Raw genomic sequence first — 12,203 nt, forward strand, 5'->3', positions numbered from 1 at the left:
ATTCATGACATGTAATTAATTGTACAGCCATTACAATTTCTAATTATAACTTTAAAATGTTACCACCCTCGCCCAGTCCCTTATTATTAACTGTAATAGCAGTACTACTATTATTTCTAATGCCAACGTGTCGTAGTGTTTCGTACGCTCATTTTAACCTTAACAATTGTCTTTCCTATGGACCCTAAACGCATCAAGATAGTTGCTACGGCCCCTTTAAATCCAATCTCCCGCGTTCCAAGTTAAGCGGAAATAGAAATCCTTCTTTTCTCTATTTAAGCGCGCCAACAAAGGCTGTCCTATAGGGTCTGTCTGTACTTTATTCGCGGAATAACAGACCGTTGTTTATTGTCCTTTTCCGGCGTCTTTACTGCCTTTCTGAAGATATGCCAGAGGAAACGTCCGTCGCGTCGAGCTCTGGGAGGTAAGAGTCGTTTGTCATTTTTCACTCAGGTCCACAATAACGTATGCAGGGAAAACACAGCTTGCTAGCCCTTAGCTGAATTACGCGGAGAACGTAGGCAAACCTTGATGATAGGTGTTGGATATAAGCTATTTTAACGATATCTCCAGAAAGTGATACTCTACAAAAAAAACAACTGCGTGCTTAGCAGTACTTCACGGCAGCTGCACACGTTGATAACATAACTCTGCCCTCATACTGTTAAGCTAGTTGGCTAACAACTGCACGATGCTAACAGCAATGAGGCGTAGCTATCTTCGGGCATTTACTGAGTAGTGAAAGTTTGGAGCGTGGACTCTGTACTTCAGAATCAGGTAACTTGCATAAGCATTGACTGAACTTAAGTTTAAACTATTGCAGTGCAGAGGAGAAGCCATGCTCATCGACAGCTGCTGCAGCAGGCAGGTGAGTATCCAGTTTAATGGCAAATTGTTCCGCAACTGTTAGTCACTTAGTCTAACAGTTAGTCAGTATAACTAACGCGAGTTTTCTGTTCCTTTTGTAGCTCAGTTGAAGTTCTGGAGGAGGCAAAGAAACTGATTGGCACAGGGAAAAGGCATCTGGTGATGGGGGATGTTGTTTCTGCTGTCAATGTTTTCCAGGAGGCCTGTAGCATGCTGTGAGTAAGACTTGATGTGAAACACTAGTGCTGTCACTGTACAGTTAGAAATTGAAACTTGATTATGGATTTTTCTTTTCCCGCTGAAATGGATAGATTTCTGTAATATATTTTTCCAAATGGAGTAAAGTATTTTAATGTATTATTTCAAAGGATTAAATTTTACTTTAGCTTCATAACTACCTCACTACATTGGATTACAATTTTATTTAATAAAAAAAAACAAACAAAACAACAAATACATTTCTCCATCTAGGGCTGAAAAATATGGGGACACTGCAGATGAGTGTGGCGAGGCCTTCTTCCTTTGTGGGAAATCTCTGTTGGAACTTGCTAGGTTTGTCAAATTTCTTATCTTAAACATACTCCCTAAAAGCTGCACCTGTGAAAATAATACTTAAAAAAAAATGTATTTAAAACTTTTTTTTTTTGTTGTTGTTGACACAGCATTATTTCAAAGGAATAATGTTTGCTTCTTAGCCTACAAGAACTGTTCATAGTGACAGCTTTTGGACACGAATTCTATTGGTTCCTTCATGAACTGCACCTATTTTTGACTTCAGCAATATTGTCTATGTTGGGTTGTTTTGTTTTTCATATAAATAGGATGGAGAACAGTGTCCTTGGCAATGCCCTGGAGGGAGTCCCAGAAGAATCAGAGGAAGAGGAGCAGCCCAGCAGCTCAAATGTTGAGAGTCCAGACAACCTTGATGGTCAGTATTTAGGTGCTGCAGATTTTTTTTTAAGCGCACAGATAATTTTAGCATGTGTAGTAAGATTATATGTAATGAAAGATGGGACCTAAAACTGCCTTTGTTTACATTTAGTACTAGATTTCCAGTTACTGGGCTTTTTAAATTTTTTTAGACTTTATTTTACATATCAGTGTCTTACTACAATCCCTTCTGCCAGAAAAGCGCTCTGGCGAAATCGTCAGTAGAATCAGCTTGGTTATTTATAAATCATTATCTGAAAGATCAAGTTATATGTGCCACTCTGGTGCAGAAAAAACAAGAGATGAGCTGCGACAGCAGGTATATGATGCAATGGCAGAGAAGGAAAAGGCTGAGGATCCACATTCTCCTGTGACTGGGGATGAGAAGAGCTTATCTCAGGAAACTGAGATGGATGGAGTTTCTTCTGTGAAAAGTGTGCGGGAAGGATCACTTGGAAAAGAAACTGAGATTGAACAGAAGGCTGACAGTTCAGAAGAGCAGACTGGCAATGGGACTGGGGTGAAACCAGTGAGAGGATGTGATGAGGACAAAGAGGAAACGGAGGGTAGTAGAGCTTGAGTCAAAGAGCACCTTCTGGTGTGTGGATGGGTGCACAGTTGATATTTAAACGGTCCACTTCAGCAGGTGTCGCAGTGGTGAAGGGTGGAAATGCAGGCACAAATCTGTGGTGCACGTTTCTGACTTTAATACATGAGGCGATGTTTAGAACTTGTATAATTTTGCTTCAACAGATGATGATGACGACGATGATGATGATGATGACGACGATGATGATGGAGAGAAAAATGGACAAGATAAGGCGAGTTCCTATAGAACTGTGCAATGAAGTAAATAATTTGCAAGCAGTGTAGCTACGTGTTTCTTTACTATGACATTATGATCACAAAGATCTTAATTCTTCTGGATTTTAACTTAAGAATTGAAAAACATTTTCCTACAAATGCAGATATCAGGTGCCTGAAGTAGTTTGTACTGTAAATGTCTGCTGAATAGTGTTAGTGTGTTAGTGGCTATTGACCAACACAGCTCCCGCCCTCCTTTCAGGAAGAAGAGGAAGTTGGGAATTTGCAGTTGGCATGGGAAATGCTAGAAGTAGCTAAAGTCATCTACAAAAGGTATGGAATGATTTGGTTAAATGTGTATGAACATTTGCGCTTGCATGGTTAAATGGGTGGTTAGACTGCATTGACTGTTATGTGACAGCCTGAGGCCAGCTTACAATTTTAAAGCTACTTCTGCACAGAAAGGAAAGCACAGAGGATCAGCTAATGGCAGCCCAGGCATATCTGAAACTTGGAGAAGTCAGTGCTGAATCAGGTATGCTGCTGCTCCTGCAAGATGTAGACTTACTGCCCTTACAGTCTCCAATGCCCAAATCTCACTGCTTGTCACTCCCACCCATAGGTAACTATCCTCAGGCACTTGATGACTTCCAGGAGTGTCTTGCCCTGCAGCTGAAATACTTGCCTCCCCACATTCGTCTGTTGGCTGAGACCCACTACCATGTTGCTACTACGCTCTGCTATATGGATCAGTACAGCCAGGCCATCCAGCACTACAACAGCTCCATAAAGGTCATTGAGACCCGTTTGGGTAAGAATTTACTCCTCCCCTCAACTGAATATTTTATTTTTTGCACTTAATATATGAAATCCAAATAATGATTGTGATTTGTAGGTATGAATAGCACTGCATCTCTTTGGGAGAGGACACGACACCCACTGAACACCAAAACATAAACGGTCCCAGAAGGCTGTAATTGTGTTGTCTTCCATGTTGTGACTTTCTGATCTGGTTGTTGGTACAGCCATGCTGCAGGAGGTGATCGATGCAGCCGAAGGCGCAGATGGAGCAGCAGAGGAGAAAACTGAGCTGGATGAGCTAAAGCTGCTTTTGCCTGACATCCGGGAAAAAGTGGAGGATGCCAAGGAAAGCCAGAAAACAGCCAGTGCTGCCTCACAGGCCATCCAGCAGACACTAGTGGGTACACAGGATGGTGAAATTTGCACCTGGGTTTACTAGTTCAGTAGTCTTGAATTGTATTTGGCTCTCCTCTTTCAGGGTGGTGCATCAACTTCATCAGCATTCCTTTGTGAAAATGGCAGCACTTCATCGGCAGCTTTTGCAACAACCAGTCAGGTAAGGGTACTGTATGGTGCCACATGCTAAATAAAGCATTTTGCCACCTGTGTTACTTATTTGGTGGGATTCAAACTTGTGTATTCTAGGTTCCAGTTAAAACTGAGAGTTCCTCATCTTCCAAAGCGGTCTCTGACATCTCTCACCTCGTCAGGAAAAAGGTGAGGCTCTCTAATATGTCTCCCACCCCCCTTTGGCTTCTTCTCAGTGAAGAGGAAAAATGGACTTTGCTTTTTCTCATGCCAATCATTTAATCTGTGAAGGAATAAACCTTCAGCGTGGAATTGTACTGGGTTCAATCAGTGCATTGAAGCTGTGGCATGTGCTGCTTGTCTTTGTTGTGAGGTCTGTCTTTGCTGGTTGCAGTTGTAAAATTCATTTTTAGATTTTTCTGCAGATCAGTGGCAAGCCTGTGTGGTGTGGCTCCTAACCAGAGCTGTGTGCGCATGTAGATGGGACTTTATGCTTGAAATTAAGCTTTGATTTGGTGTGGCTTGTGTGCATGGTTCATTAAGTTATTATTTTCCTAATGACTGGTAATGGATCACTTCAATTTCGGTTTGTGTACAGAAGCCTTCAGTCTTCTCTTCCTCCCTGTCCTGGTTTTGTTTCTGCACAGAGGAAACCAGAGGACGAGAGCCCAGTAAAGGACACTGATGCTAAACAAGCGAAACAGGAAGCCACAGTTAATGGCAGCGGTGACTCTAGTGCCAGCAACGGCAATGGAGTCCAGGAGGGGAAATCGCAGGAGGCGAGTGATAGGCTTATCTCTTACCTTCTGAAGCAGGATTGCCCTGTGATACTACTGCTGTAGCTGGCTGGTGGCCAGGAGTCCATACCTAAATGTGGTTTCTGGTGGAACAAGAAGACTCCTTAGTTTCATAAAGGTTAAAACTGGACGCATGCGAGAACTTGGAGTGGGTCCTTAATTGAGTTGTAGTGAAGGAGGTTTTCTCGGTCTTTGAATGATTTATCCACTTAAACTACACAGCATCAATCTTGCTGTAGCTGAAGGCAATTTTGAAAAAGTAAAATTCATGCTTTCTGTGAAAGTTTACCAAATGGAACAAGTGAATATCTGACAAACCTGCAGGTTTAAAATTCTTCACTCATTTGTCGCCTCTTATGTTAACATTCACTAATTGCAGTGTTTGGTTTGTTTTGTTTTTGTTTTGTTTGTTTTTTTTCCTTCTAGTCTGCCACCCAGTCTGCATCTGTCGAGTCCCCGGCGTGACAGTCTTCACCTCTTTACTGAGCTCAGAAACCAGCACGTCATGCCTGTCCAGCCCCTATACACCTTTCAGCACTCTTGTTTCTGTAAATAAGATCCATTTTCATAGATTTGTCTGTCAAGTTTTTGTATACTTGTAGTAAAAATAAAGAATCTGCAGATGTAACTATGCAATATTGATTTCTTCAGTCCATTGATGTCACACCTGTAGTCCCTTCCAATTATTTCACATGAAACCATCTATGCACTTATGAGCAGATGTCCAAAACAACTTTTGGACTGTATAAATTATGTAAAGAACCATTTTCACAGAATCTTTCACCACCCTACATATTATTGGAAGGCCTCCCTATGAGAGTAAAGTAAGACAGAAGTTGAATCAATGCAGATAAGAAGGGGTGCTTTCTGTATGGCCATGTCTTTCAGCTCCTGACTGGCCTGGTATGTTAGGTGAAGGACTGTGGCATCAAATTCAAACATGAAGAGCCATCCTAACCTATAAAAACTGCATATTTATATTTTGCCACTGCTGCAATTATTAGGCATTTCCACACTGCATGTCTCTGCTATTGACCAAATACACCAAATGTGCTCCATGTTTTTTTTTGTTTTTTTTTGTTTTTTTGGGGTTTTTTTGTTTTTTTTTCACCTTAAGTTTATAAGGAGACAAATGATGAGTTGAAGTATTACTTGCTTCACCATGTACCTAAACAAAGAGTCTGCAACTTGAAACTGAGGACTGAACACTTAATGAATATATGCTACTGCTTTTTAGCTGGGCAATACTTATTGGCACAAACTGTGCACTGGCACCCTCTAGTGGCTGCTGTGGAGCTTTGAGGACAGACAGGAGTGTTTTATTAATGATTCCAAATTGGAGTGAAACTGTTCTTACGAGTAAAAGAAACATGCTATTTTCAAGATTAATTTGGGACATGTATAATCAGCACCCATTAATAGCAATCTGTGCCAGGTGCTGGATGCAGTTTCCTGAAATTTGAGTACCCCTGCAGGTGTGCAAGTCTTAACATTTTATCTTTACACATGAATTAAACTCAGGACGAGTTAGTTTTAATCATATTTCTTTTTAGATAAACACCAACGGCCCGATTGTTCTTGGCTCATCTGAAGCCTGCTGAAGTGCTCTACAGGTTATATTCAGTCATTAAAAAAACTACAAGTCTCAGAGCATTACAAAAACAACAAATCATGATTTGTGATGGCTTATGATGGCAACATATAATATGCTCTTTGGGTACCAAACAGAGTTTATGAATTCTCGTCACAGAAAATCACCAGCAATAAAGTGAAGTTTAGTACTTAAAACTGTCCTGAATGACACATCTTTGTCTTTTGGATCTTTTAGAAATCTTAACTGAAACGGGTGTATAAATGGAGTTCTTTTTGCTGAAGCGGAGATAGAGGAGGTGGCATCCTGGGCTTGCGAGTTTCTTTCCTTTTTTTCCTTCTCTCGGTCTTGGCCTGCAAACTGGCAACCTGATGAAGCTTGACCCTTTAAATCAACACAAGCTCGGTCTCAGTCATTGGAGCTGTAGAACACACGGACACAAGGTGGCTGTAACTAAGCAAGATATGTATTTCTGTGACTAATTTCAGCAGCACTTTTATCACTCTAATCATGTCCCTGTAGCACTAAAATATCTTAACAGTGTGGCTCTTTGTCCAGTCCTGTAGTTTCAAAACATTCCCTCGAGTTGATATAATCATGCTAACACCTGGTACTTGGTAATTCCCTTCCAAAAACTGGCACATAACACTGCAGTAAATATTAAGGAAAGTGCATGTATTTTGCTCTGTACCTCAAAGAACTACCCAAGAACAGATTTTGCAGAATTGTATTGCAAAAACCGCTCCACCTCCATGGCAATGCTTTTTCTTTTTGGCTCACTGGATCCCGCAACCTAAACCAATATCTCAGTTATATTCTTTGTTGCCTCTATACACAACTCTAATTTATCCCTGTTTTTGGGGTGTTAGAACTAATCACAGGAAACAAATGTTGGACCAGAATCTGATCTCCATAAACTTCAAAGAGTAAATCACTTTTTAGAGTGGAAAAATCAAGCTGAGTAAACTTCATTGAGGCTTCACTGAGCACAGCTGTGTTGACAGAGGGTTACACAGTGATGAGCACTACATATTTTCTCTTCGTGATCACTCTGATTCTTAGTCTTCTTTCTGGCCATGGCGGTGGCAGCTGCTTGCTGGTGGTGGTTGATTTCTCTCCAGGCTTTGGGTGTTTGCCTGCAGATCAATCATCTGTACCACAGTGGCTGGATCTGACCTGCCTGCTGCGGGGCTCTGCAGCACAAACATGGTTTAACCTCATAAAAAGAAAGCTAATTCATATTCACACGTTTTGTTTTGTTTTTAAAGCAAGAGAAATGGAGGAAAATGGTTTCCACAGAAGAAATTTAGGTGTCATGATGCATGTTTTTATGCTGGAGGGTAATTGGTCGATTGGCAGATGCAGAGTCCTCTTGCACACTCAAAAAACAAAACAAGAACAAAAGCACTGTAACAGATCATTGAAATTAGACAATGCTGTGCCATTTATCAAAGGTTTCCCAGCCAGAATCCACCCTACTAAATTTAATTTAGACTACCACAGACACCACAATGAGGGACTACCCCCTAATGAAATACATAATTGATGCTTTGACTCATCCAGTAGCTAGAAAAAATATTCTAGCTACAAAGAATATGCCTCTTGTGTGAAAAATACAATATGAGCAGTGAGTTATGTTTGAATACCGTGAATATGTCCCTGCTCAGACTAACACATATCAAGTAAATTTTGTTACCAGCTGAAATGCTGTAGATTTCATCCCAGTCCATCACTTTGTGTTATCTATCACCTTATTAACATCTATATTATCTATCATTTATCATCAATGGGAAATAATTAAATACATTTAAATTTTTTGTTTTGTTTTTCTTTCAGTATTTTAAAGAAAAAACGATTAAATAAGTTGCTGGAAAGATACCCTGTTACCCCAAGTGCTGACAGTCAGGTGCTTGATTAGCACCACCTGTGAGCATCGACCCTGCTACAGCGATCAGTAGGTGAGTGCTCCAAGCATGTAACATTTGACTGATCTGGATAAGGTTCATGTCATAAACCAACTTCAAGCTGGTGTTCTGCAAAACCAAGTTGGAGTTGCGATCTGGAACCAACTTCACACAGCCAATCTCTGGTCCCATATGGAGCAACGTTATCTTCAGTGATGAGTCCACATTCTGTCTATGCTAGTTGGATGTTAGGGTCACAGTGTGGAGAAGACGCAGAGACTGCTATGCTGATTGCCGCAGCTTCTGGCGTGAGGCAGCTTTACTGTAAAAAACAAGGCTTGTCATCATTGGGGACTCTGCAACCAACGGCAATCCCATATCTCCACAACCTGGAACCAAATGCTGTTCTCCATGAGTGGGATTTATCAGAGACTACCGCCAGTTTTTGGGAGTGAGAGGACAGAGTGGCCAGTCTGCAGTTCTGCCCTCAACCCCTTTGAACCTTTGTGGGATCAGTTTGGATGTGCCGTTTTTGCCGCTCGATCTGATATCCTCGTGTTGGTGTTGTTCCCAGATCATCATGAAAATGTTGTTCCAGGATCAACATTGCAAGTGACCAATCAGAATGTTGTGACGTCATACTTTTGCGACTTCGGGAAAAACCGGCGTAAAACAAAAAACTGTACTTAAACTGCGAGAAACCGCCTCTGTCCGTCGATCAACGGACCCTGACCCTAACCCTTTAATAAACAGTAAGCAGAATTGATATTGTCCTTGCAACATTGGAATTTCATAAATGCACGAATGGCTTGGCGCGCAAAAGAATAACGTCACAACAATGTGATTGGTCACTTGCAATGTTGAACCTGGAACAACATTTTCATGATGGTCTGGGGACAACACCAACACGAGGATATCAGATCATCCGTTTTTGCCAGAGCCACACTGGCTGACCTGGCGACAATTGCTGGTCGAAGAATGGGATGACACCAGTATGCGACTGAGCTGATGACCAGCATGAGGAGCAGGTGCCCGGTTGCTGTGGCTCTGTGTGGTTCTTCCACATGCTACTGAGGCCTGTGCTTGTTAACTAAATATATACAGTACTTCAATGGCCAATATCTCTATATTTCTTTAATGATACAATTTAATAAACAACACAACAAAGAATAAGCTGTCTGACATTGCCAGAGAGGATCTGGCACGTTTTTCATGGACGCAACCCCCATATTCAACTCTGCTGCTCAACCCACGTTACAAATGTGGCTCCATTTAAGGGGAAATAAACAGGCTTTCCAACAGCAAACGACTCATAGCCAATAAACATTGTTACAAGAAACAATCCATCAAACACAAATTTCCTTTCTTTTTGTGCTAATTTTAGTTTTAAATAGCTCTATAGTTTTTATAACTTTGATTTTCAGATCAATTTATTGACCTTGACAGAGAGGTCAGAGGTCAAATGTGACATGATACTTTAAATCTTTGCATGTTACTTTCTGTATGTTGATAATGTAACGATATAACCAGTCTCGAGCAACTTCTGGTATTTTATTCCTCCACACCATCTCTATACTGCTCCAACTGCTGGTTATGAGCACGTATCACGGCCAGTTGGCGCTCATGGACTGTCGCCATTTCCCTCATCTCCTTCAGTCGCTCACTGTGACCCAGCTGACGCTCGCTCGCCTAAGAACATGTTTAGAAACAGATGGATTTATGCACAGCATTAATTCTTCAGCATCTCTGAGCAGACTGATTAATCTCATTTGTCACCATCATTAAGATGCACTCATGTCTCGTGCCATCTTCATCCAAAGTGACCTTTTACTTGTCTGACACCAAAGGCCCATGGCTTCATTTTTAAAGAGCCTTAACAAACTATAAGAAACACCAGCACTGATAGTATCAACACATACTTCAAAGTGTGTGTGTATTAGCACGTTAAAAGGAAAAAAGGTGTGTAGTATTAGAAAGAGGAGTGCTGCAGGAAACCACTGCTCCTTTTTGACCACTTTGGCAGTTTTTCTTCAGTCGGCATCCTCGGTTTGTGCAACAGAGAGTGAGAGGAGGGAAATCGTTTTGTAATATAGTATAAAACTTCACGTACATATTAGCTTTACTCATTTACCCCAGTGTGAATTTGTCTGACTCCCATCAGAAGCAGCTCTCTCAGTGCGTCTTGATTGACATAATGATATTCCAGCATGAATATTTAATCAAAGCCCATAAAGCGCCTGCAGTGCTGGATAAAATGACACAATAAAAATGCTCTTATGCACACAAAATACTGCTGTGATGTCTTTTCCCCCTGATGGAGTCTGACGGATCATCCTTTGAATCTTTTTTCTTTTTTAAAAAAAATCTCTTAGATGTTGATAGCTGATGGCATAATAGGTTTGCTTGGGCTGCAGTTCGGTCACCTGATTGGTGGGGTTTTGTGGAGCAGCACCATCTGTCTGACCGGACACTGGTTTGCCTTCTGCTCTCGATGACTTTGGCTCAGCATCAGCATTTCTTCACCTGTTGTTTTTCCTTTGCCGAACTCTCAGCTGCAGACACAAAGATACACAAGCAGCGTCTCCCACGGCATCAGTTTCTACCAATGACACCTAAAATCATTTTAATAGAGTGGTAAAAAGATCCAGCCTTAGACAAAACTCGCTGTTGTCATCCTTATCTTGAGTAGTGACATAGTTGATAAATATTCAGCTGTAGTGCTCAGTTTATCAGCTACGTCTGTAAAACTAATGTAGTCCAACCAGCCCTTCAGTGTCTTTGGAGCTTACACTGTTTGGCTTTGTAGTAAATCTAGAGATGCACCAACTCAGCTCTGAGGCTATAATTAGTGGTAGAGTTGCACAGGGATCCATTATTATCTCAGCTTTTACTAAATGCCAAATGAATGCATTTTAAAAAAAATATTAAACAGTAAATAATAACTATTTTATAGATTGCAGTAATTGGAATTTTCCTTCTTATCTGGTGTCCCAGAAGGTATTTTCAGTTTGACTTACTTACCTTGTTGACAGGCATACCTGCACAAAGTCAGGGCTCCTTGTCTGTTTTGGATCCACACTTTGTGCTTTGTCCTTTGTGTCAAAGATGCCCTACCTATCGTAAAAACCTCATAGTATATAGCACATCAATTCAATAGATCACTTCAATGAAGAACTTTGTTGTCAGACTCCAGGGTTACTAGTGGTTACTAGCGTATTTAAAAGTAGACTGGGTGGCAGAGGTTAAGCCATAAGACCCTCTCTACTTTTAAGATTAGGCTTAAAACTTTCCTTTTTTGATAAAGTTTAGAGTTAGGACTGGATCAAGCAACCCTGAACCCTCCCTTAGTTACGCTGCAATAGGCCTAGGCTGCTGGGGGCTTCCCATGTTGCACTGAGTATTTGTTCTTCACTCACCTCTTTTCACTCTCTGCTATTATTAAACTCTGGTTCTCTTCCAATTTTTTTCTTTTGTCCTATCTTCCTTCCTGCACCACAAACTTGTCGCAGCCGCTTCTGCCGGAGGATTTTTCCTGTCAAAAGGGAGTTTTTCCTTCCCACTGTTGCCAAGTGCTCGCTCATAGGGAGTCATCTGATTGCTGGGGTTTTCTCAGTATTATTGTGGGGTCTTTACCATATAAAGCAGTTCGAGATGACTGTTGTTGTGAACTGGTGCTCTATGGTAATATAAATAAACTGAGTTGCAGATTTTTATATTTGTTGGCACTTTAAACATCACATGATTGTGTTTTAAGGGTCTAGTGAATTGCTTTCAAATTAATTATTCATAAATAATGTCATTTTCTATTGTAGCTGAACGTGTAAAAGTACTTTTAGTTCAGCCTCGCTGTGTTTTCTCTTGTAGCCTATCCTTCACAAGAAATCTAGAGAGAAATAGCTACACTATAGGCTTGCATTTGAAACAAACCCCAAACTCTTCTTCTCTATCACTGTTGAACTAACACAATAACTGTTTTCTGTC

At 40.9% G+C, this 12,203-nt stretch overlaps 1 protein-coding gene across 1 annotated transcript; it reads left to right on the plus strand.

Annotated features, from left to right (window-relative positions):
• Window positions 1-225: 225 nt before the first annotated feature.
• Window positions 226-5,355, plus strand: LOC101469413 (histone-binding protein N1/N2). Its single transcript, XM_076875855.1, has 15 exons — window positions 226-424; window positions 824-868; window positions 969-1,082; window positions 1,339-1,419; window positions 1,689-1,795; window positions 2,088-2,363; window positions 2,551-2,636; window positions 2,864-2,934; window positions 3,063-3,136; window positions 3,224-3,412; window positions 3,627-3,799; window positions 3,881-3,958; window positions 4,048-4,119; window positions 4,578-4,709; window positions 5,154-5,355. Exons 1-15 carry the CDS (start codon window positions 387-389, stop codon window positions 5,190-5,192), a joined length of 1,575 nt encoding a protein of 524 aa, XP_076731970.1. The 5' UTR covers window positions 226-386; the 3' UTR covers window positions 5,193-5,355.
• The last annotated feature ends 6,848 nt before the right edge of the window (window positions 5,356-12,203 follow it).

The sequence above is a fragment of the Maylandia zebra genome, linkage group LG17 (assembly GCF_041146795.1).
Source record: "Maylandia zebra isolate NMK-2024a linkage group LG17, Mzebra_GT3a, whole genome shotgun sequence".
Lineage (NCBI taxonomy): Eukaryota > Metazoa > Chordata > Actinopteri > Cichliformes > Cichlidae > Maylandia > Maylandia zebra.

Excerpts from the sequence above, each read along its gene's own strand:
- LOC101469413 (XM_076875855.1), top strand. The coding sequence starts at position 387 with ATGCCAGAGGAAACGTCCGTCGCGTCGAGCTCTGGGAG. Across the intron at positions 1,083-1,338 it reads CAGGAGGCCTGTAGCATGCT|GGCTGAAAAATATGGGGACA; the intron begins GTGAGTAAGACT and ends TTCTCCATCTAG. Across the intron at positions 3,137-3,223 it reads AGAAGTCAGTGCTGAATCAG|GTAACTATCCTCAGGCACTT; the intron begins GTATGCTGCTGC and ends TCCCACCCATAG.